This window comes from Mobula hypostoma, chromosome 1 (assembly GCF_963921235.1).
Source record: "Mobula hypostoma chromosome 1, sMobHyp1.1, whole genome shotgun sequence".
NCBI classification, from domain to species: Eukaryota; Metazoa; Chordata; class Chondrichthyes; order Myliobatiformes; family Myliobatidae; genus Mobula; species Mobula hypostoma.
In genome coordinates this window covers 138,042,452-138,067,919 of record NC_086097.1, presented here as the reverse complement: position 1 = coordinate 138,067,919, position 25,468 = coordinate 138,042,452, and the positions used below count along the sequence as shown (strand labels likewise).

General features: G+C 44.7%; 1 protein-coding gene across 1 annotated transcript in view; it reads left to right on the top strand.

The window, feature by feature from the left end:
* The first annotated feature begins 499 nt into the window (after nucleotides 1–499).
* Nucleotides 500–25,468, top strand: part of LOC134344248 (angiopoietin-1-like) — a 58,872-nt gene continuing 33,903 nt past the window's right edge. Inside the window, exons 1-3 of the mRNA XM_063043770.1 lie at nucleotides 500–538; nucleotides 22,639–22,794; nucleotides 25,030–25,151. Coding sequence (XP_062899840.1) covers nucleotides 500–538; nucleotides 22,639–22,794; nucleotides 25,030–25,151 — 317 coding nt within the window. The remainder of the gene's footprint in view (nucleotides 539–22,638; nucleotides 22,795–25,029; nucleotides 25,152–25,468) is intronic.

The following is a 25,468-nucleotide window of genomic DNA, read 5'->3' as shown; positions in this document are numbered from 1 at the left end:
GTACAGCTTCGAGAAATACTTGGGTGCAATACAGTAAAATGGTGCTACCTGCATGTATTGTCATGATGCAAAAGTTGCTGGAGAATTTGCAAGTGGGAAGAAATGGAGTGATATTTGGAAACAACTTTTTAAAGCGTCATGTAGCAAGCAAATCACACGTGGATGGTGTGCAAAAGCTCTGGCGAGAAAATTCTTCATTACCCACCACAGGCCTGCTACGTATGTTTTATGAGAGCGCAGATGAACAAGAGCGAAAACAATCAAACTCAGAGGAGATCAAAGTTCTTATTGACAGTGCTTTGCTAGCTGTTAAAATGAATACCTGTACATATAAAATTCAGTGCACACATGTTGTTGTCACTGGGCAAGAAATTGCACAGCACAAGATTTTTGCACACACTGGTCATTACAAATGAGAGGGGATATTGTTTATAAGATGTTGTGATTCAGTGTTGACTGCCCCTGCACGCGCCCCCACCCCCCGATATACTGCAGTAACATGAACCCACAGCTGGCCTCTGTGGCGAGGCCCAGCGCGGTGAGTTTTCTGCTGCAAATGTAAATCTCCCTCTGAAAAGCCACACAGTCACAGGAGCTCTGGCCCAGGGTTAATACCGACATTACCAGGCATTGCACATCAGTGGATGTCTGTGACATACAGCAACAGCTTAAAATATTCTACAATTATAATTTTTAAAATCTTCAAAAAGTTACTAAGAAATCTCTGTGTACTTATCTTTAATATTAGACAACATAAAATAATGAACTAGATTTGAATTGAATCAAATTAAGAATTATATCGATTAGGTGAATGTACCTAATAAATATAATCATAATTGAAAATCAATTCAAATTTAGTTTATTGCTTGATGTTGTCTAAAGTGAGCTATATTTATCTTACACACAGGCGACCTCCATTAAGGGAATCCACCATAAAATCCCAGATCAGCCTCTCCAACCACCTGAGGACCCTCCAGTAAACAACTCCTTAGGAGAACATCATACTCAACTCAAATGATGTCACTGCTACTACATCTCAAAGAAATGGAACACAAGAAGCCGACCTTCCTTCCTCAGCACCAGTTCCCTTCAGTGGATGAATGGAGATGATCTACCTGTCTTGGGTGCAGTCTGGTGCAGGGAGAGTGAACAGAGCTGGAGGAAGATGATCCTGGAGTTGGTGCCTGAAGCCAGGGACAGGGTTAAGCGATGGGCTCCCCAGTCTTCTGGAGTACCTCAGAAGGCCAACCAGTCTCAGGATTAGGTTTAGTATCACAGTCTTATCTGCAGCGAAGTTTGTTGCTTTTTGGCAGCAGTAGAGTGCAAAGACATAAAATTGCTATGATTAAACAAACAGTGCAAGACCAGGGGAATAATGTGGTAGTGATCGTGGGTTCACGGACTTTTCATAAATCTGACGGCGGAGGGTAAGTAGCAGTTCCTGAATCGTTGCATGTGGGCCTTCAGGCTCCTGTACCTTGTAGGAACAAGGAGAAGGCATGTCTTCGCAAGATGGTGAAAGTCTTTAGCGACAGATGGCACCACCCTCTTGAAGATGTCCTCGGTGGCAGGGAAAGTTGTGCTATGAGGGAGCCGGCAGACTCTACAGTCCTCTGCAGCCTCTAGCAATCCTTTGCACTGGAGCTTCCATGCCCTGCTGTGATATAACTGGTCAGCATGCTCTATACTGTACGTCTATAGAAAATTGCAAGGATATTTGGTGACATACCAAATCACCACAACCACCTAATAGAGCTACTGGTGTGCCTTCTTCCTGACTGCATCAATGTGTCGGGCCTGGCTAGATCCTCCGAAATGTCGACACCCAGAAACTTGAATTGGCTCACCTTTCCACAACTGAGCACTCAATGAGGACTGGACCGTGTTTTCCCAACTTCCTCTTCCTGAATCCTCAATCAATTTTCTGCTGGCTTCCAGGTGGTTGTTGTGACATCACTCAACCAGCCTATCTATCTCACTCCTCCACGCCTCTTCGCTGCCACCTGAGAGTGTGCCAACAGTGGTATCATCTCTGAATTTATAAATAGTGTTGGAGCTGTACTTAGCCACGCAGTCATGAGTGTAGAGACAGTAGAGCAGTGGGCTAATCTCGTCTTTGAGATGTGCCAATGTTAATAGTCTATGATGAGATGTTATCACCAAGACTGTGGTCTCCTGTTGAGGAAGTGGAAGGTCCAGTTAGTTAGGGAGGTACTGAGGCCCAGGTTTAGAAGTTCGGTGATTGATACTGAGGGGCAATTATATTGAACACCAAGCAGTCATCGATAAACTGCAGCCTGGCATATGTTTCCCTGTTGTCTAGATGTTGCAAAGCAGAAAAGAGAGCCAGTAATATTGCGTCCGCTGTAGGTCTGTTGTTGTGGTAGGAGAACTGCAGTAAGTCCAGATCTTTGCTTAAGCTGGCGTTAGTTCTAGCCATAAGCAATCTCTCCAAATACTCCACTATGGTAGATGTGAGTGCTAGCTCACAGTAGCTGCTGAGACGACTCACCCTTCTCTCCCTGGGCACCAGTATGGCTGCTGCACTTTTGAAGCAGGTGGAAACCTCTGACTGCAGCTGTGAAAATTTGAGGATGTCCTTGAACACCCTAGCCAGCTGGTCATCGAGTCATAGAGCACTACAGCACAGTAACAGGCCCTTCAGCCCATCCAGTCCATGCTGAACTGTTAATCTGCCTCATTCCATTGATCGTACATGGACCATAGCTGTCCATACCCCTCTCATCCACCTAATTACCCAAAGGTCTCCTAAATGTTGCAATCAAGCCTGCATTTGCCACCTCCACCGGCAGCTCATTCCACACTCGTACCATCCTCTGAGTGAAGGTTCCCTCTTGTTCCCCTTAACTATTTCTCCTTTCACCCTTAACCTATGACCTAGTTCTAGTCTCACCCACCAATGTGGAAAATGCCTGCATGCATTTACCCTATCTATATCCCTCATAATTTTGTATACCTTTATAAGATCTCACCTCATACAGAGAATCTTTAAAGTCCAAAGCTATTCAATCTTTCCCTATGTAATGCCCTGGTTCAATGTTTAGGCGTCCGGAGAGAGTCTTCCCTAGACTTATGTAGCCAAGGAAACCAGGGGGTTTCACCTATAACTCAGGACCTCAAGTCCTGGCAACGGCCTGTAAATTTTCTCTGTACTCTTTCAGTCTTATTGACATCTTTCCTGCCGGTAGGTGACCAGGACTTGACACGATACTCCAATTAGGCCTCACCAATGTCTTTTACAACTTCAACATAACATCCTAACTCCTGTACTCAGTGCTCCGATTTATGAAGGCCAAGGTGCCAAAAGCTCTCTTTGCAACCCTGGCTACCCATGACATCACTTTCAAAGAACTGTGGATCCGTATTCCCAGATCTCCCTGTGCTACTGCAGGTTTTCAGTACCTGGCCAGGTACATCATTGGGCCCTGAGGTTTCACCCTCTTGAAGGAATTTCTTTGATGTTGACCTCTGAGGCAGAGGTCACAAGGGGGTTGCTATATGGTGTGGGGATTCACACAGATGTAGTGGTGTTCTCCCTTTCAAAGCATGCATAAAAGGCATTGAGCTCATTGAGTAGTGAAGCCTCACTGCCATTTATGCTGTCAGGTTTTGTGGACATGTTTGGTGGCTGAGTGCCTTTTATTGGCCAGTACTGTTTACAGTATTTTCCAAATGATTTGAACTTGCTTGAATGGATCAATAAGCAAAGGTCTGAACAACAGTCGGCTATTGGGAAGCTGCTGCTCACACTGACCAGTTAGTTGCTTTGATTGAACTACTATTGAATGCTGCTGTAACATACCTGAAGTGAACATTCAGAAATATCCCAACTGGTTTCTCCAATTTTTATGAAGAATCCCTGATTTTACAGCTCATTGGGCTCAAATTCTTGGATAATTGGGATCTCTTCTGGGGGAAGTATGACCTGTTCAAAATGGACAGGTTACACCTGAACCAGAAGGGGACCAATATCCTGGCGGGAGAGTTTAATAGAGCTGTTAGGGAGGGTTCAAACTAATTTGGCAGGGGGATGGGAACTGAAATGATAGAGTGGAGGAAGGGAAAAACAGAAATAAAACTAAGATTGTGAGCAGTAAAGATGTCAGGAAAGACAGGCAGGTGATGGGGCCAATTTGTAGCCATTGGGATGAGTTGCAGTGCAATAAAGTTGCAGTGAAAACAAAGTGAAAAGTACCAAATACTGGTCTTAAGGTGTTATACTTAAATGCATGGTGGATGATCTTGTTGTACAGCTACAGATTGGCAGGTATGATATTGTGGCCATCACTGAGACATGGCTAAAGGATGCATGTCTCCGGGAGCTGAACGTCCAAGGATACACGGTGTATCAGAAGGATAGGAAGGTAGGCAGAGGGGGAGGCCTGGCTTTATTGGTAAGAAATGATATTAAATCATTAGAAAGAGGTGATATAGGACCGGAAGCTAAGAAATCACAGGGGTAAAAGGACCCTGATGGCAGTTATTTATAGGCCTCCAAACAGCTGCAGTGATGTGGACTACAAATTACAACAGGAAATAGAAAAGGCTTATCAGAAGGGCAGTGTTATGATAATTGTGGGGGATTTTAACATGCGAATGGATTGGGAAAATCAGGTCGGCACTAGATCTCAAGAGAGAGAATTTGTAGAATGTCTGCGAGATGGCTTTTTAGAACAGCTTGTTGTTGAGCCCACTAGGGGATAGGCTGTACTGGATTGGGTATTGTGTAATGAACCGGAGGTAATTAGAGAGATTGAGGTGAAGGAACCCTTAGGAGACAGTGATCATAACATGATTGAGTTCACTGTGAAATTTGAAAAAGAGAAGCTGAAATCTGATGTGTCGGTATTTCAGTGGAGTAAAGGAAATTACAGTGGCATGAGAGAGGAACTGGCCAAAGTTGACTGGAAAGGGACACTGGTGGGAAAGACGGCAGAGCAGCAGTGGCTGGAGTTTATGCGAGAAATGAGGAATGTGCAAGTCAGGTATATTCCAAAAAAGAAGAAATTTTCCAGTGGAAAAAGGATGCAACCATGGTTGACAAGAGAAGTCAAAGCCAAAGTTAAAGCAAAGGAGAGGGCATACAAGGAAGCAAAAATTAGTGGGAAGACAGAGGATTGGGAAGTTTTTAAAACCTTACAAAAGGAAACTAAGAAGGTCATTAAGAGGAAAAAGATTAACTATGAAAGGAAGCTAGCAAATAACATCAAAGAGGATACTAAAAGCTTTTTCAAGTATATAAAGAGAAAAAGACAGGTGAGAGTAGATATAGGACTGATAGAAAATGATGCTGGAGAAATTGTAATGGGAGATAAGGAAATGGAGGAGAAACTGAATGAGTATTTTGCATCAGTCTTCACTGAGGAAAACATCAGCAGCATACCGGACACTCAAGGGTGGCAGGGAAGAGAAGTGTACGCAGTCACAATTACGACAGAGAAAGTACTCTGAAAGCTGAATAGTCTAAAGGTAGATAAATCTCCCGGACCAGATGGAATGCACCCTCATTTTCTGAAGGAAGTAGCTGTGGAGATTGCGGAGGCTTTAACGATGATCTTTCAAAAGTCGATAGATTCTGGCATGGTTCCGGAAGACTGGAAGATTGCAAATGTCATTCCACTATTTAAGAAGGGGGCAAGAAAGCAAAAAGGAAATTATAGACCTGTCAGCTTGATATCGGCGGTTGGGAAGTTGTTGGAGTCGATTGTCAAGGATGAGGTTACAGAGTACCTGGAGGCATATGACAAGATAGGCAGAACTCAGCATGGATTCCTAAAGGAAAATCCTGCCTGACAAACCTATTACAATTTTTTGAGGAGATTACAAGTAGGCTAGACAAGGGAGATGCGGTGGATGTTGTATATTTGGATTTTCAGAAGGTCTTTGACAAGGTGCCACACATGAGGCTACTCAACAAGATAAAAGCCCATGGAATTATGGGAAAGTTACATACGTGGATAGAGCGTTGGCTGATTGGCAGGAAACAGAGAGTGGGAATAAAGGGATCCTATTCTGGTTGGCTGCCGGTTACCAGTGGTGTTCTGCAGGGATCAGTGTTGGGGCCGCTTCTTTTTACATTGTACATCAATGATTTGGATTATGGAATAGATGGCTTTGTGGCTAAGTTTGCTGACGATACGAAGATAGGTGGAGGGGCCGGTAGTGCTGAGGAAACAGAGAGTCTGCAGAGAGACTTGGATAGATTGGAAGAATGGGCAAAGAAGTGGCAAATGAAATACACTGTTGGAAAGTGTATGGTTATGCACTTTGGCAGAAGAAATAAACAGGCAGACTATTATTTAAATGGGGAAAGAATTCAAAGTTCTGAGATGCAACGGGACTTGGGAGCCCTCGTACAGGATACCCTTAAGGTTAACCTCCAGGTTGAGTTGGTAGTGAAGAAGGCGAATGCAATGTTAGCATTCATTTCTAGAGGAATAAAGTTTAGGAGCAGGGATGTGATGTTGAGGCTCTATAAGGCACTGGTGAGACCTCACTTGGAGTACTGTGGGCAGTTTTGGTCTCCTTATTTAAGAAAGGATGTGCTGACGTTGGAGAGGGTACAGAGAAGATTCACGAGAATGATTCCGGGAATGAGAGGGCTAACATATGAGGAACGTTTTTGGCTCTTGGACTGTATTCCTTGGAGTTTAGAAGAGTGAGGGGAGACCTCATAGAAACATTTTGAATGTTGAAAGGCATGGATGTGGCAAAGTTGTTTCCCATGATGGGGGAGTCTAGTACGAGAGGGCATGACTTAAGGATTGAAGGGCGCCCATTCAGAACAGAAATGCGAAGAAATTTTTTTTAGTCAGAGGGTGGTGAATCTATGGAATTTGTTGCCATGGGCAGCAGTGGAGGCCAAGTAATTGGGTGTATTTAAGGCAGAGATTGATAGGTATCTGAGTAACCAGGGCATCAAAGGTTATGGTGAGAAGGCGGGGGAGTGGGACTAAATGGGAGACTGGATCAGCTCATGATAAAATGGCAGAGCAGACTCGATGGGCCGAATGGCCGACTTCTGCTCCTTTGTCTTATGGTCTTATGGTCTTAAATATGAGATGGGATAAATTTAAAAATTCCTCCACGAATATGGAGCATTCTATACTATCATATTTCCTTGCAACATGGAGGCCACTTGAGCCTTTGCGTATACCTATCTCCTGTCTCTTCCCAGCCTGACTCAGCACTGGGTTTCCCTTTCTCATATCCGAGGGGGATGAGTGCAGCAAGTGAGAGACAGAGAAAGGGACAAAAACTACGAATGAGGGACGGGGAGAAAGTGAGACAGAGCAAGAGGGACAAATGGAAAGAGGGAGTAGAGAGATAAGGGAACAAAGTGACAGTGGAAAGAGTCAGAGATTAAATCAATGAGCTGGTGAAAGGAATAGAACAAGAAGAAAGTGGGAAAGCAAAACAGGAAATGAAGAGTGAAATGGTAAGAGAGGCAGAAATAGACAAATGCAGAGAGAAAGTCGGTAAGATTCTCACTGCTGCCATCGGGAAGGAGGTACAGGAGTCTTAGGCCCCACACTACCAAGTTCAGGAACAATTATGACTTCAGCTGTTAGGTTCCTGAGGCAGTGTGGACAACTTCACTGACCTTAACACTAGACTGATCATTGAAGACATTGAACAATTCATGGTCTCAGTATTTTTATTTAGTTATCTATTTATTTGCTTGCTGGTTTGATTTTTTTTTTGTGTATTTGGAGTTTGTCTTCTTTTGCACATTGGTTGCTTATCAGTCCTTGCTTGCATGCAGTTTTTCACTGGTTCTTTTGCACTTCGTTGTTCTACTATGAATGCCTGGAAGAAAATGAATCTCTGGATAGTGTACGATGACATATACCTACTTTGATAATAAATTTACTTTGAACTTTGAAGTTTGAGATTGAAAAGGAGTGAAAGCAGATTGGCAGGGAAGCAAGCAGATGGAGAAGGAATGAGAGAGGTAGAGAGAATCACAGAGATTCTATTTTGTTTGAGGAACTCAGCATCAGAGGATGTCACTGAGAGGAGGAGGATGTGTTGGACCAGCTCTGTATGAACAGGGTTCTCCTGAACATTCAACGGGAGGAATCAGGAGAGCAGTTAGGACAACAACAGTGCTTTCCCTCTTGAGTAGCACCTGATAGAGGACCTTCTGTAAGCCCTATGCAGCACGTCCATTATTCCCTGTTTGCCTATTCCACAGGTTATGGCTTCTGATGCTGGCACACTACAACTGCCCTGATGCAGAATTTGGAAAACCCCAGTGGGTTGTAGTCCATTGATACCCCTCAGAGTCCAGGCATTCAACCACTTCCAGGTGCCCCTGCTCACCTGTTAGAAAGTCTTCCATGTAATTCAGTCACTGTCCTCTTCTGAAGGCCCTGTAGCAAGGAATTTCTTCCCTCCAGACAACAATAATTCCTCCCGATCTAATCAAAGAAAATGCAATATTGTTGGCATTATATTTCCTGAATAATCTTCATGTTACTAATACACCAGATATTCCATAAAGCCCAGCCAGCTGATGGTGCTGGAATTCAGCCACACTTGATGTGTTTGATTTATTCGACCATGAGTCAGATTTTCTCCTGAGAGTGAATGAGCTCATATCTACATTCCCCAGGGGATGACTATTGCCTTCGTTAGTAAACCTTTCCACAGATGTCATGGCAGAAACAGAGCGGAAGCCACATGGTTGAGAGAATGTGTGTGTGTGTGTGTGTGTGTGCGTGCGTGCGTGTGTGTGTGTATCTCCCAGAAGCCACCAGGCCTGATCGAGATCAGTCTGTAGTAAGTTGCAGCCATGGAACAATGATGGTTTGCCTGATGTAATATTCATTACACCTTCAACTAGCACATCTCCACTGGAACATATCTGCAGCAGATCAGTGGGCATTTTGTCTCTTTCTTCTTCTCTTTCTCTTACTCTGCTCTCTGCCATGGGGTAACAGTGGAGCTATATATAGAGATTCAATAACACAGCGCAGAAATATTGAAGCTCTTCAGCCTATCAGCTCCCAGCTTCTTACTTCATCCCCTCTCTCTCCCACCCACTTTACCATGGTTTCACCTAATACCTGCCAGCTTGTACTCCTTCTCCTCTCACCGCCTTCTTTTTCTGGCCTCTGCCCTCTTCACTTTCAGTCCTGATGCAGGGTCTCGACCCAAAATGTCAATTGCTTATTCCCCTCCATAGACGCTGCCTGACCTGCTGAGTTCCTCCAGCATTCTGTGTGTGTTGCTCAAGAATCAGCAAAGTCAACGTGATTTTGTCAATGGGAAATGGTGTTTACTGGAGACGTTTGAAGAAGTAACCTGTGTCGGACTGGGTCCTCTACTTGGATTCCCAGAAGGTGTGTGATGGGGGTAACGTCAAGGTAGCACTGTGGTCAGCATAACACTGTAAAGTTAAGGTTCGATTCCCTCTGCTGTCTGTAAGGAGTTGGTACGCTCTCCCTATGACTACGTGGGTTTCCCCCAGCTGCTCCAGTTTCCTCCCACAGTCCAAAGATGTACGGGTTAAGGTTAGTGAGTTGTGGGCATGTTGTTTTAACACCGGTAGTATGGCAACACTTGCGGACTGCCCAGCATAGACTTTGCTGATCTGGTTTGACACAAGTGACACATTTCACTCTGTTTCAATGTACATGTGACAAATCAGTTTAATATCACTGGCATATAGAACACAGAACATAGAATACTACAGCACAGTACAGGCCCTCGGCCCATAATGTTGTGCTGACCCTCAAACCCTGCATCCCAACTAAGCCCCCACCTTAGATTCCTCCATATACCTGTCTAGTAGTCTCTTAAATTTCACTAGTGTATCTGCCTCCACCACTGACTCTGGCAGTGCATTCCACGCACGAACCACTCTCTGAGTAAAAAACCTTCCTCTAATGTCCCCCTAGAACTTCCCACCCCTTACCTTAAAGGCATGTCCTCTTGTATTGAGCAGTGGTGCCCTGGGAAGAGGCGCTGGCTGTCCACTCTATCTATTCCTCTTAATATCTTGTATGCCTCTATCATGTCTCCTCTCATCCTCCTTCTCTCCAAAGAGTAAAGCCCTAGCTCCCTTAATCTCTGATCATAATGCATACTCTCTAAAACAGGAAGCATCCTGATAAATCTCCTCTGTACCCTTTCCAATGCTTCCACATTCTTCCTATAGTGAGGCGACCAGAACTGGACACAATACTCCAAGTGTGGCCTAACCAGAGTTTTATAGAGCTGCATCATTATCTCACGACTCTTAAACTCTATCCCTCGACTTATGAAGGCTAACACCCCGTAAGCTTTCTTAACTACCCTATCTACCTGTGAGGTAACTTTCAGGGATCTGTGGACATGTACCCCCATATCCCTCTGCTCCTCCACACTACCAAGTATCCTGCCATTTACTTTGTACTCTGCCTTGGAGTTTGTCTTTCCAAAGTGTACCACCTCACACTTCTCCGGGTTGAACTCCATTTGCCGCTTCTTAGCCCACTTCTGCATCCTATCAATGTCTCTGCAATCTTTGACAATCCTCTACACTATCCACAACACCACTAACCTTTGTGTCATCTACAAACTTGCCAACCCACCCTTCTACCCCCACATCCGGTAGTTAATAAAAATCACGAAAAGAAGAGGTCCCAGAACAGATCCTTGTGGGACACCACTAGTCACAACCCTCTAATCTGAATGTACTCCCTCCACCACGACCCTCTGCTTTCTGCAGGCAAGCCAATTCTGAATCCACCTGGCCAAACTTCCCTGGATCCCATGCCTTCTGATTTTCTGAATAAGCCTACCATGTGGAACCTTGTCAAATGCCTTCCTAAAATCCATGTAGATCACATCCACTGCACTACTCTCATCTATATGCCTGGTCACCTCCTCAAATAACTCTACCAGGCTTGTTAGACATGATCTGCCCTTCACAAAGCCATGCTGACTGTCCCTGATCAGACCATGATTCTCTAAATGCCCATAGATCCTATCTCTAAGAATCTTTTCCAACAGCTTTCCCACCACAGATGCAAGGCTCACTGGTCTATAATTACCCAGACTATCTCTACTACCTTTTTGAACAAGGGGACAACATTCGCCTCCCTCCAACCCTCCGGTACTATTCCCGTGGACAACGAGGACATAAAGATCCCAGCCAGAGGCTCAGCAATCTCTTCCCTCGCCTCATGGAGCAGCCTGGGGAATATTCCATCAGGCCCCGGGGACTTATCCGTCCTAATGTATTTTAACAACTCCAACACCTCCTCTCCCTTAATATCAGCATGCTCCAGAACATCAACCTCACTCATATTGTCCTCACCATCACCAAGTTCCCTCTCATTGGTGAATACCGAAGAGAAGTATTCATTGAGGACCTCGCTCACTTCCACAGCCTCCAGGCACATCTTCCCACCTTTATCTCTAATCGGTCCTACCTTCACTCCTGTCATCCTTTTGTTCTTCACGTAATTGAAGAATGCCTTGGGGTTTTCCTTTACCCTACTTGCCAAGGCCTTCTCATGCCCCTTTCTTGCTCTCCTCAGCACTTTCTTAAGTTCCTTTCTTGCTACCCTATATTCCTCAATAGACCCATCTGATCCTTGCTTCCTAAACCTCATGTATGATGCCTTCTTCCACCTGACTAGATTTTCCACCTCACTTGTCACCCATGGTTCCTTCACCCTACCATTCTTTATCTTCCTCACCAGGACAAATTTATCCCTAACATCCTGCAAGAGATCCCTAAGCATCGACCACATGTCCATAGTATATTTCCCTGCAAAAACATCATCCCAATTCACACCCGCAAGTTCTAGCCTTATAGCCTCATAATTTGCCCTTCCCCAATTAAAAATTTTCCTGTCCTCTCTGATTCTATCCTTTTCCATGATAATGTTAAAGGCCAGGGAGCGGTGGTCACTGTCCCCCAGATGCTCACCCACTGACAGATCTGTGACCTGACCCGGTTCGTTACCTAATACTAGATCTAGTATGGCATTCCCCCTAGTCGGCCTGTCAACATACTGTGACAAGAATACGTCCTGGACACACTTAACAAACTCTGCCCCGTCTAAACCATTGGAACTAATCAGGTGCCAATCAATATTAGGGAAGTTAAAGTCACCCATTATAACAACCCTGTTATTTTTGCACCTTTCCAAAACCTGCCTCCCAATCTGCTCCTCAGTATCTCTGCTGCTACCAGGGGGCCTATAGAATACTCCCAATAGAGTAACTGCTCCCTTCCTGTTCCTGACTTCCACCAATATTGACTCAAAAGAGGATCCTGCTACATTAACCACCCCTTCTGTAGCTGTAATAGTATCCCTGACCAGAAATGCAACCCCTCCTCCCCTTTTCCCCCCTCTCTATCCCTTTTAAAGCACTGAAATCCAGGAATATTGAGAATCCATTCCTGCCCTGGTGCCAGCCAAGTCTCTGTAATGGCCACTACTTCATAATTCCATGTATGTATCCAAGCTCTCAGTTCATCACCTTTGTTCCTGATGCTTCTTGCATTGAAGTACACGCACTTTAGCCCTTCTACCTTCCTACCTTTACACCATTTTTTCTGCTTCTCTTTCCTCAAAACCTCTTTATATGTTAGATCGAGCTTTACTCCATGCACTACATGTATACTTGCAGTTCTCGCATGACCTTTATCCTGCTCCACCTCACTATCTGCTCTAACACTTGGTTCCCCTCCCCCTGCAAATCTAGTTTAACCCCCCCCCCAGAGCAGCACTAGCAAACCTTCCTGCAAGGATGTTAGCCCCCCTCCAGTTCAGGTGCAACCCGTCCCGTCGGAACAGGTCCCACCTTCCCTGGAACAAGGCCCAATTGTCCAGAAACATGAAGCCCTCCCTCCTGCACCATCTCCTTAGCCACGTATTTAGCTGCATTATCTTCCTATTTCTAGCCTCACTAGCACGTGGCAGGGGTAGCAATCCTGAGATTGCCACCCTGGATGTTGTGATGTTTGTTGTCTTGCAGCAGCAATACATTGTAGTTCATAATAATTTTTAAAAATTGTACAATTACAATAAGGAATATATTAAAGAAATGGATCCAGAGCACAAATCGGGAACACCGGACGTACTTACTTACTTTTGTAACTTACGCAGTTATTTGTTACTTACTTTTATACACACATTCTTTCTCTCTCTCTCCTTTTTCTCCCTCTGTCCCTCTGACTATACCCCTTGCCCATCCTCTGGGTCCCCCCCCGCCCCCCGTCTTTCTCCCTAGGCCTCCTGTCCCATGATCCTCTCGTATCCCCTTTGCCAATCACCTGTCCAGCTCTTGGCTCCATCCCTCCCCCTCCTGTCTTCTCCTATCATTTTGGATCTCCACCTCCCCCTCCCACTTTCAAATCCCTTACTCACTCTTCCCTCAGTTAGTCCTGACGAAGGGTCTCGGCCTGAAACGTCGACTGTACCTCTTTCTAGAGATGCTGCCTGGCCTGCTGTGTTCACCAGCAACTTTGATGTGTGTTGTTTATTAAAAAAATAAATTGATTAAGTAATACAAAAAGGGAGCAAACTAAATAAAGCTGAGGTGGTGTTCATGGGTTCATTGTCCATTCAGAAATCAGATGGCACAGGGGAAGAAGGTGTTTGTGAAACATTGAGCATCAGCCTTCAGGCTCCTGTACCTCCCCCCCCCCCAACGGAATATCCTGGGAGATTTGGGTGCTTAATGATGGATGTCACCTTCATGAAGCATTACCTTTTAAAGACATGCTTGATGCTGGTGAAGCTGAGTTTACAACTTTCTGCAGCTTTTCCTTTGTAAAGTTTATGTGGTGGAACCTTTAAAAGATTTACTGAATTGATACCTGGATTATCTTCTGATAAAGGTTTGGCCAGATGAGGCTTGTTCAGCAGAGTGAAAAGGAACTTGATTGAAACATATAGGATCTTGACTGGGTGCGGGCGGAGAGGATGTTCCCTCTTGTGGGGAGAACATTATTCAAAAAAGGAGTTTCCCACTTACAACAGAGATGAAAGAAAATGTTTCCTGTCAGAGGATTGTGAATCACTGCATTCTGCCTTTGTTCTTCGGAAGGACCTTTTACTGATTTGCAAGCCATCACCTATTCTCTCCATCGCTGTGAACAGGCGCCTAAATTAATACCCCTTGACCGGTACAAGATTCCCTTAAATGACTTCAAAAGGAATTCCCCTGGGACTTTGGACTCCTCCTTCAAAACTCCTTTTAGCCTTACAATCCTCTTCTCTCTTGGCTGTCTACCTCCATGGTATCAATGTAATAAATCCCTTAGCTTAATGGCCTTTGTGTCCCACTGAATTAGTTGATTGCCAGTACAATACGTTGTAAATTTGAACAGCTGAAACAAAGCTGCTAGCAGAGGGTTAAGTGGGAAACCTGTTCATGGTATCTAAGGTGACATAGGTTTTAATAAGACCTTATTGATGAATGAATTAGTCACAGCAGATTAGAAGTTTAAATTCACTGTCAAATATCTAAAGAGCAGTGACAAGGTTTCCTTTACGATAACAAAGGTCAGAAACTGGATTTGCATAGGGCCTTGTTGAGGTCATACCTCACTATGTGATTTTGGTCTTACTAGTAAGTCCTTCCCAGAGAGAAGTGCAATAGGATCCACCAAGATGGTTCCTGGTTCCTAAGGAGACATTGGGGTGGCTAGGAGAATGAGAACTGACCACACTGAAACATAAGGATCTGACAGGGCTGGGCAGGTTGGATACAAATCGGATATTCCCCTTGCTGGGATCTAGGTCTAAGGTCATTCCTGTAAATCGTAATGGGTGAGATTTCTTTATTGCTGAACCTTGGGAATTCTTTACCGCAGAGGGCAGTGGAGGCCATGTTGCTGAATGTATTGAAGGAGTAGGACAAATTTGTAGAGATTAAAGACTTCGTAGGTTATGGGGAGGAAATGATTGAAGGTATAAATGCCATGAAAATGGTTGCAGCATCAGCACAGCACATTACAAACATAAATTATGTAATCAAATTAACATAAGTTATACAACTTGCGTGACAAAGTAAACAGATACTTACGATATCAGTGCAAGTTCAGGCAAATTAAGCCCTAGCAATCTGTTACTTTTTTTTTTGGCCAACACTCAAAAAATGCTGGAGGGACCCAGCAGTTCATTCAGAATCTATAGAGTGAATTATACAGTTGATTTTATTGAGTTGACTATCCATTTCTACCCAGAGATGCAGCTCGTCTTGCTGAGTTCCTCTAGCATTATGTGCGTCTTGCTCAAGATTTCCAGCATCTGCAGAATCGATTGTGTCACTATTGTGGTCAGTCTGCATTGTGCTGGTCTCGGGCCAGTGTATCCAACTGGACTGTAAATATAGTGGCTGATACAGTGCTGTAAAAGGAGCAAGATCTCCAGATCTCTGTGAGATGTCTGTCATTGTGATGGTGATCGTGGGATAACTCTGCTGCTCTTCCTCAAACAGTTGCCGTCAGATTTGTTGTGTTCAACTGAGAGAGCTGTCTTGCTTGTGACTTGGCTCTTGATGAACTTACTAGCGATGTTGTGTGCTGCTTCCTGGAGGTTATTGTCTCTGAACTGTGTCCTTTCTCCAGTACTGCAGTCCACGTGTACAGCAACAGTGGGCCAGCGTAGCCCATGTCAGAGCAGGACATGAGCTGTCAAGCTCATGACATTCAGACCTGGAATGATGAATCTGGCCCTGTGACGTGGAACTGACAGACGGGCTACACTTGATTCTTAAGGGGTTTGACAGGCTGAATGATGTGAGGGCGATTTTCCTGGTTGCTTGGAGTTAAGGTTCATGTTGAGGGGTAAGGTGAGGACATGTTCTCCAAGAGGTTAGAATACCATGACATTGTCCACCACAGAGAGCTGGAGACACTCCATTGTTGATGTGTTCAAGATTAGGGTCAGGGACGCTTTGGGAGGAGGAGGATATGGAGATCGTGAATGAAAATGGTCCCGAGGCACCTTCTGTGATCAGACTGAATAACAGGGCGGACGCGAGGCATGAATCGTCTCCTCGTGCTCCTTTCTTCGGGTGTATCCACAGCTTCCCCCTGTAACCTTCACATGCCACAGTTGTACTTCTGCTCTGCTGATGCTGAAGCGCTGAGCTGGCAAACAGATTATTTATCATGCAGCGAGCTGGGAAAGTTTCAAATGCTGAGTCCTGCCTCAGTCCTGAAGCTGGGGTTGTTTCATTCATTGATGACGGTGGGGGAGGTGGGTGCCTCATCGTGGAGGAGGAGCCTCAGCAAAAAGATGGACTGTGGGAGAAGGAACGGACCATGTCAAGTACATTAGTGGGCTACGATTTGATGAGAGACTTGATGTAAGGTCCATCAAGCTACTTGGCTGTTGATCACATCAGTTTAATGGACCTTCTCATGCACAGTCCAAAACACAGGAAGGGTGCATTGGATGGAATCTAGGATTCCTGGGAATTCAAATATGAATTGGATTAATGGTCCATAGTGTGCTGCTGGCTTATGTGCCAGTTTCATGACCATTCCCATGAACAATTAGTTATGGCTGCATATCTCCTTTCCCTGAAATGTTGGTGCCAATGTTCTGCTGACATACATTAATCCTGACGTTAATTTGTACCAGAGATGTGATTTTATAGAATGGATTTTACAGCTTAACTCTCCTAGGACAAACAGAAGCCAAGGCTGAGATTTGGGAACAGAGACCAAGATGACATAATTATTCTTATCATGGTCCTATTTCCAACCAGAACTTGAGATACATTACTGAAGGAATAATAAATGTACAACATGTTCACAGAAACTTCAAAACCCATAGAAACTTCAGGGTAGTGATTTTAGTTTAGACACCCCCCCTGAAATATTGACTAGAAACTCCTGCAGGCTTTGGAATTAGGATTTTTTATGAATGCACGACCAAAACCTCGAAGGTGGAGCTGGTGGAAGATAACAACACATCACAACAGTAGCAAGGAGTCCCCAGTCATCTTGCATTCCATGCCCCCGGACCCTGACCCCGATCTGTCACAGACCGTGGGGTGGTTGCCCATGCATCAGCCTCCCACATTAGGTAAAATCACGCAGATGCGTTTCCCACTAAGGGAATCCATCCCGACATCCTGGTTATGTGAATCCCCGATCCGTCTCCACAACTGACCTACCAACAGACAACTCCTTTGGAGAACATCGTATTTGACGCGAGTGAGTGCACTACTTACGATATGAACACAATATTGATATAAATGATTACGTTTGGGATATGGGCAAAGCCAGCATTAATTGCCCATCTCTAATACATCTTTAGAAGGTGAGGTGGGTCACCTTCTTAAACTGCTTCAGTCATTCTGGTGAAGGTGCTGCCACAGTGCTGCTGGGACCTCTACTTTTCGTGATTTTTATTAACGACCTGGATGTGGGGGAAGAAGGGTGGGTTGGCAAGTTTGCAGACGACACAAAGGTTGGTGGTGTTGTGGATAGTGTAGAGGATTGTCAAAGATTGCAGAGAGACATTGATAGGATGCAGAAGTGGGCTGAGAAGTGGCAGATGGAGTTCAACCCGGGGAAGTGTGAGGTGGTACACTTTGGAAAGACAAACTCCAAGGCAGAGTCAAAGTAAATGGCAGGATACTTGGTAGTGTGGAGGAACAGAGGGATCTGGGGTACATATCCACAGATCCCTGAAAGTTGCCTCACAGGTGGATAGGGTAGTTAAGAAAGCTTATGGGGTGTTAGCTTTCATAAGTCGAGGGATAGAGTTTAAGAGTCGCGATGCAGCTCTATAAAACTCTGGTTAGGCCACACTTGGAGTATTGTGTCCAGTTCTGGTCACCTCATTATAGGAAGGATGTGGAAGCATTGGAAAGGGTACAGAGGAGATTTATCAGGATGCTGCCTGGTTTAGAAAGTATGCATTATGATCAGAGATTAAGGGACCTAGGGCTTTACTCTTTGGAGAGAAGGAGGATGAGAGGAGACATGATAGAGGTGTACAAGATATTAAGAGGAATAGATAGAGTGGATAGCCAGCGCCTCTTCCCCAGGGCACCACTGCTCAATACAAGAGGACATGGCTTTAAGGTAAGGGGTGGGAAGTTCAAGGGGGATATTAGAGGAAGGTTTTTTACTCAGAGAGTGGTTGGTGCGTGGAATGCACTGCCTGAGTCAGTGGTGGAGGCAGATACACTAGTGAAGTTTAAGAGACTACTAGTCAGGTATATGGAGGAATCTAAGGTGGGGGCTTATATGGAAGGCAGGGTTTGAGGGTCGGCACAACATTGTGGGCCAAAGGGCCTGTACTGTGCTGTACTATTCTATGTTTGGTTGTGTGAGCTCCAACATGATATTAATATTAATGGAGTGCTAAGATTCAGAAGCAGTGACAATGAAGGAATGGGCAGTCTGCAGGTATTTCCAGGTCAGGATGGTACATGGCTTGGAGAGGAATCTCTGCACCCACTGCCCTTTTCCTCTTGTTAGCTGCACGTTCAGGAGATGGTAGCAGAATAGCGCAGGTGAGTGTCTGTAATGTATTTTGTAGATGATAGACACTTAAGCTTCCGTGTACCAGTGGTAGAGAGAATGGATTTTCATGGTGGTGGATGGGTTATCATTACGTAGGCTGCTTTACTTTGGATGGTGTTGAGCTTCTTGAGAGCTGCCAAGTTACATCAATCCAGGTGAGTGGATTACATCACACTCCAGACTTGTGCCTTGTTTTTGAGATTTGGATGAGTGCAGAACTCATGTTAAAATTCACACCCAATTTGACATGATTTTAGTTACTTGGCTACTTATTGAAATGTTGAACACGTTCTCCAATCCAAGCTCCCACTGTGACAGGATTCACTTGGAATCCATTGTTTTATTTCCCCCCAAAAAATCCCGGGCTGTTTATTCTGGAAAATATTCATGGAAGAAGGGTTCTGATGTTCTCTCTGTGGAAGACTGCAAGAGTTTCAGGGGAGGTACTTGCATTTCACAAAAGGAACTCCGGAAGATCCTTTTAAGAAATGGATTTAGTCCACTACAGTTCCCTTTGTACTGGGATAATCCAATGTTCCTGGGCCTAAGTGTGGAATATCTTCTCAGGTAGATGGAGTCACAAGAGATTGTAGATCCTGAAGTCTGGAGCAACACATAATCTGCTCAGCATGTCAAGCAGCATCTGCGGGAAGAAAGGAAGTATTAATATTTTGGGTTGAAACACTGCATTTGGACTCATCAAGGTCTAGATGACGCAAAATATCAACAGTTGCTTTCCCCCAACAGATAATGCTTGACCAACTGCATTCCTCCAGCAGATAGCAGGTCGCTCCTCGGGTAGGTTGTTAGCTATATTGGAATATTTGCCCCTATCTACCTTTTGTTGTGTCATCACAGATTGAGCCAAGGTTCTTCCATGGTGCTGTTGTGTAGGGAATTCTAGGATTTAGACCCAGAGCATCTAAACATTAATGAAATTGCCTGCCAGCTCATACTACTCCCCACCCCCACCATTGTATTCTGGTTTCTGCCCTCTTTTCTTTCTAGGCCCGTTGAAGGGGCTCTGCCCAAAACTTCAACTGTTCATTTCCCGCTGTAGATTTGACCCACTGAGTTCTTCCAGCATTTTGTGTCACTCCAGATTCCCAGCATCTGCAGTCTCTCTTCTGTCTTTGGTTGAAAGCATTTCCCGTTATCGGTTCTATGCTCCCTCTGCGCCGGACTGAAGTATCAGGCTGAATCACTATTCCCGTCTCAGCAGAGGTTTTTGAGGTCGGTCCCCCTGACTCAGAGTTTGCAATCAACTGAAACGCAGTTGATATTTCAAGAAAACAAAATAATAGGAGCTGTCCTCTTCCTGCCTGATTGTGATTTTTGGATGTTCAATGGACTGCAACAGATTCTTCCAAAGCTATTAATTGTCATTCAACCATATATGAATATCCATGAATATAACCAAGTGAAACAGTGTTACTTCAGGGCCGAGGTGCAAAACACAGTACCGACAGTCATACACAGCACAAGGTACATATAGCACATATCAGTTAGCAAGTAAACATACATTCAAACAAAAAATTTACATTATATATAGGAACACACACAAAATGCTGGAGGAACTCAGCAAGTCAGGCAATTTCTACAGCCCCAGGTCCCAAAGTGACATACCTGTAAATTGATGGTGCACAGGTGTTATCGACAAGGACAAGCAGTTTTCAGCAGTCAGCAGATGAATGCATACACTCATACATACAATTCAGCTTGTCATTTCAACGAGCGAATATTAGAGGGCAGCACCGACAGGAGGAGTCAGCCCCCATAGACACAACACTCCCCACTGCCTCTGGCTTCTCCTCTCCTGAACTACTGCAACAGGCAAGCCTGCGGCTTGAGGCCTAGTCCTCACCTAGGCTGCACAGCTCCCCCTGCTGTCTGTCTCACCAATAAACAAGGGAAACGGACTTGCAGCATTTTACATTATCAATGTCCAACAGGGTCTTGCGATTGCAAGAGAAACACCCAAGGCAATCACTCGCGGTTAGACTGCACAGCGCCTTCATGCACCAGCTCCGAAGCCATCACGTAGCAGACAATAACATGGCTTGCACTAAATCCAGCTCCTCCACCAACGAGCAGCTCACTGATGGGTACACCTACACTACCTGAAGTCTTAATATCCGGCATTGTCCTGCAATCATTAGAAAAAGATGTTTAAAAAAGACAAAAAACACCTTTGGTTGGCTGCTGAGAGACTGTTACGTCTGAACATACTGCCATCTTACCCGAAGTCCCTATAAGTAGTCAGCAGGCTATTGACCCTCTTGCTGAACTTCAAGGATCAGTTAGCAGCAGAGTGTAATAAAGGATACTGAAAGAAGTCAGTGATGTGACTGACCCTCTGCACTGTAATTGCTGGCACCTGAGACCAAGTTCAGGTATCTGGTTCTTGTGTGAGTTATTGTTTCTGATTGGATGTGTTCTTCATTACGGTACAATGACTCAGTGAGATGATGTAGATTGGGTCATCTGATCCTTTGTGCTTTTCATTCATGTTCCGTACGTATCAGGTGCAAGGGTTCCAGTTCTCTATCTGCCCAAGAAGACATTACCCCAATAAAATAGAGTCTTACTTGGAACCCTTGGTCAAAGTTCACCCAACCAATTAGAGTCCACCTATTTGCCTAAACTTTTCCTAATTTATACGATGTTTATTTTATTCTGTGATATGAAACTCTTTACATTTTCTAATGACCTTATCAGGGAACTGAGCTGAAGAGGAGTTGAGCCCTAGGACAGTTCAGGCAAGTTTGTATTGGATGGCGGGACAGATCGAAGGAGTTGAATAGCCTATTCTTTTTCCTATCTTCTTGCGTTGCTGCAAAACAGTCTCTTTCCCACATCTGTATCTGCAAAGCACCTTTTGAAACTTTGGACATCCTTATTTATTTTTAAGTCTATTTAGTATTTGATCAGACCCAAATCTTACCGATCAAAACACCATTGATAAATCTGTAAATTTGCACATTTGGTCACTATAGGGGTTTGTTTTACTTTAATCTATAACTAGCCCATTGGAAAGTAGCTGTGGCTCAACTCTTTGTATTCTGCAGGAAGGATGACACAACCATGGTGGACAAGAGAAGTCAAAGACAACATAAAAGCCAAAGAGAGAGCATATAATAGAGCAAAAATCAGTGGGAAGTTAGAGGATTGGGAAACTTTAAAAACTAACAGAAGGCAACTAAAAAAGCCATTAAGTGGGGAAAAGATGAAATATGAAGATGAGCTAGCCAATAATATCAAAGAGGATGCCAAAAGCTTTATAAAGGGCAAAAGAGAGGTGAGAGTAGATATCAGACTGCTGGAAAATGACACCGGAGAGTTAGTCATGTGGGTCAAGGAAATGGTGGATGAACTGAATAAGGATTTTTCATCAGTCTTTACTGTGGAAGACACCATCAGTATGCTGGAAATTCGAGGGTGTTGGGGGCAGAAGTGAGTGCACTTACTACTAGTAGGGAGAAGGTGCTGGGAAACTGTAAAGTCTGACGGTAGATAAGTCACCTGGACCAGATGGACTACACCCCAGGGCTATGAAAGAGGTAGTTGAAGAGATTGTGGAGGTATTAGTCATGATCTTTCAAGAATCACTAGATTCTGGAATGGTTGCAGACAAGTGGAAAACTGCAAATGTCGTCCACTCTTCAAGAAGGGAGGGAGGCAGAAGAAAGGAAATTATAGGCCAGTTAGCCTGCCTCAGTGGTTAAGAAGATATTGGAGTCAATTGTTAAGGATGTGGTTTCAGGGTTCTTGGTTCTCATAAAATAAGCCAAAGTCAGCAAGGTTTCCTTGGGGAATATCTTGCCTGACAAATCTGTTAGAATTCTTTGAGGAGATAACAGGCAGGATAGACAAAGGAGAATCGGTGGATGCTGTGTACTTGGATTTTCAGAAGGACTTTGACAAGGTGCCACATATGAGGCTGCTTAACAAGATAAGAGCCCATGGTGTTACCGGAAAGATACTAGCACGGATAGAGCATTGGTGGATTGATGGGATTGATGCCAGTAATGGCCTGAACTTGATCAGGAAGATGGGGATCCTGCTTCAGTGTAGGCCAGGACTTAACTCTCTAATGGTGTTCGAATGTCTCTCCCCAGTTGGAGACCTACATCCAGGATAACATGAAGAGCGAGCTGGCCCAGCTACAGCAGAACGCTGTGCAGAACCACACAGCCACCATGCTGGAGATCAGCAACAGTCTGTTGAGCCAGACTGCCGAGCACACACGCAGACTGACAGATGTTGAGACGCAGGTACGGCCCTTGAGACTTGGGGGTGGGGGTGGTGGGAGGAAGGTTGGTTTGGGTAGCTGATTGCGGACAGCGAACAACAAGAGGGGGCTGGGTTCTGTCTTCTTTTGCAAGTGGCACAAGGGACCATTTTACACTTAAGCTGGGCCAGAATAACACACAGTCTTATGCACCTCTTCCAAGTTAAATACAAGCTCTTGAAGAAAAAAATTCCTGGCAATGTTCAGTCAGGACTGAGTGATTCTTGTAAATACATCACTGGTATCTTTATCTGGTTACAACATGTTGTAAGAATTTTGTTTAATTAGGTTTGAAAGAGTGAATCGGCCCTTGGCACTTTAACAAAGCTGTACGAAATGTCAATAAATAGTTGTAATATCATTCTGACTTGGAGGGTCCTTCTCTGAGGAGAGAGACTATTCTTTGTGAGTGAAAGCCAGGCAGCTGTGAGTGGGTGATAGGTTTAGGCCTGATGTGGCGAGGTACCATTGGTTTAAAACCAGTGGCCCCCAGCCTTGAGATTGTGGTTCTGCATCCGGACTCTTCAGCGTGACCTGGAGAAACCCTCAGCTTTTATTCCCAATGTTGTGCTAAGTGGCTCAAAATGTGCGCTGTGATGAGAAGAATCGAGTAAACTGGGACAAACACACTTGCACATACAGCCTTCAAAAGGACACCCTCAGCCCATACATTCACACAGTCTCACTATCATAGGGACACCTCCCCCCACCCCGCAGCGACGTCATTGTCTCTTCTTCCTCCTTCCACTGGGTAAAAGACACAAAACTGCAAAACTTGCACCACCTTGCTCGAGGACAGCTCCTATCCTGGTGTTGTAAGACACTTGAATGGACCTCTTCAAATAAAGGTGAACCCTTGATCTCCAAATCTACCTGCAATACTTCCTCTGCAACAGTAACTCTGTTATTGCTTTCCTGTTTGTGCTTACTCAATGCACTTACGTTCAGAAGTCATGTGTTTCAATGTCTAACATATCTAAATTTTTCATTGAACATCGGTATGTGACAATGAGCTAAGTAACAATTACAGTCAAACTTTCACAGTCACTCTGTTACACTCTCTCAGTCTTTCACACATACTTTCTCTCTCACACATCCACAGAGTGAATATTTTGCTCTAGGGCATCAACGTAGACTTTCAAGGTTTTGTAGAATTCTGCAATGTTTAGGGATCCTGAGTGACTAGCCAATCAGCTGGGAGCATTCCCTCTCAGTCACTGCTTGGTGCCAGCCTGGAATACAGGACTGGGAGGTCAATTTTACTCTGGTCTCTGAGCTCAAGCCTCTTCTGGAGAGAGATTCTCTTTCCAGGATTCACTGTGTCAAAGCCCAGAGTGGGTGGCTGCATTTGGATACCTAGAGTGTTTTTAAGTGGAATGAAGGCAAAGTGATCATAGACCCGCAGACCATCGAAGCAGGCCCTACCACCTATTGAATTCACTAGGACCGTCAACCAACGCATTCCCATTAATCCCATTTTACTCTCCTGATATTCATCTCAACTCCCAAATTTTCCCCTCGTCTACAAACTGGGGGAAGTTACAGCAACCAATTAATCTACCAACGTATGTGCCTCTGGGATGTGAGAGGATATCAGAGCACCTGGAGGAAATCGGCGTGGTCATGGGGAGAGTCTCCACACAGATAGAACCGTAGGTCAGGATTGAGTCTCGTTCGCTGGAGCTGTGAAATATTGAATGGAGGAGCAGGCTCAAGGAATCCATTCCCTTTCTTTCCTGGATCAGCTTCCACAACACAGACTGGGGACGGAACCTACTGCAAAATGCTGCAGATGCTGAAACCCTAAACGAAACCAAAAAGCTGGAAATACTCAGTGGGTCAGGCGGCAACTGTGGAGAGGGAAAAATAGGTTGGAGATCTTTTGAAAGATGTGGGACAGAGAGAGACAAACCAAGTTGTAAGTTGCAGAAAGGAGGTGGCAGAGTACCGAGAAAGAAATGTCTGTGCTAAGGTGAGAGGGAGACCAGGAATGACAGAAGAGGGAGGGGGTGGTCTTTTTTGGGGGGGTGTTGCACTCGCCAAACAAACATGGTGTTCCAAGTCTATGAGGGGGGAACTGGGATTGTGCTGTAAACTCTATATTTGCATTTTGTTTACAAATTACTTTAATCTGTTTCCATTAATTGATGTCCTAGTTTGCAGTGTTTATTGAAGAATGATGATTTGTTTTGAGATAATGATGATTTACTGTGTTTAGGTTTTGAATCAAACCTCGCGACTGGAAATCCAACTGTTGGAAAATTCTTTATTCACAAACAAGCTGGAGAAGGAGCTGCTGCTCCAGACCAACAACATCTACTGGCTGCGCGAAAAGAACAGGTATGCTCCACCTGGAATCACTAAGCGTGAGGCACCCAGCGACAGGCAGACTCCGGAAGGGAAGTCGTTAAATTCTCACTGGAACAAGAACAGAGAATGCTGGGGAGAGATAAAACAGCACTGAAGGTTTCGGGTCCAAGGGATGTTGTAGGGTACATCCACAGATCCTTAACAGTTGCAGGACCAGACAGGGAGTTATGCTTGAACACAGCTCTACACTGGTTAGGTACGGCTTGAGCACAGCTCGGGTCTGCATGTTTCGGGAGAGTTTATCACGTGTTCTGAAGGCGGGTACAATCTTCTTCCTGGGGCAGAAG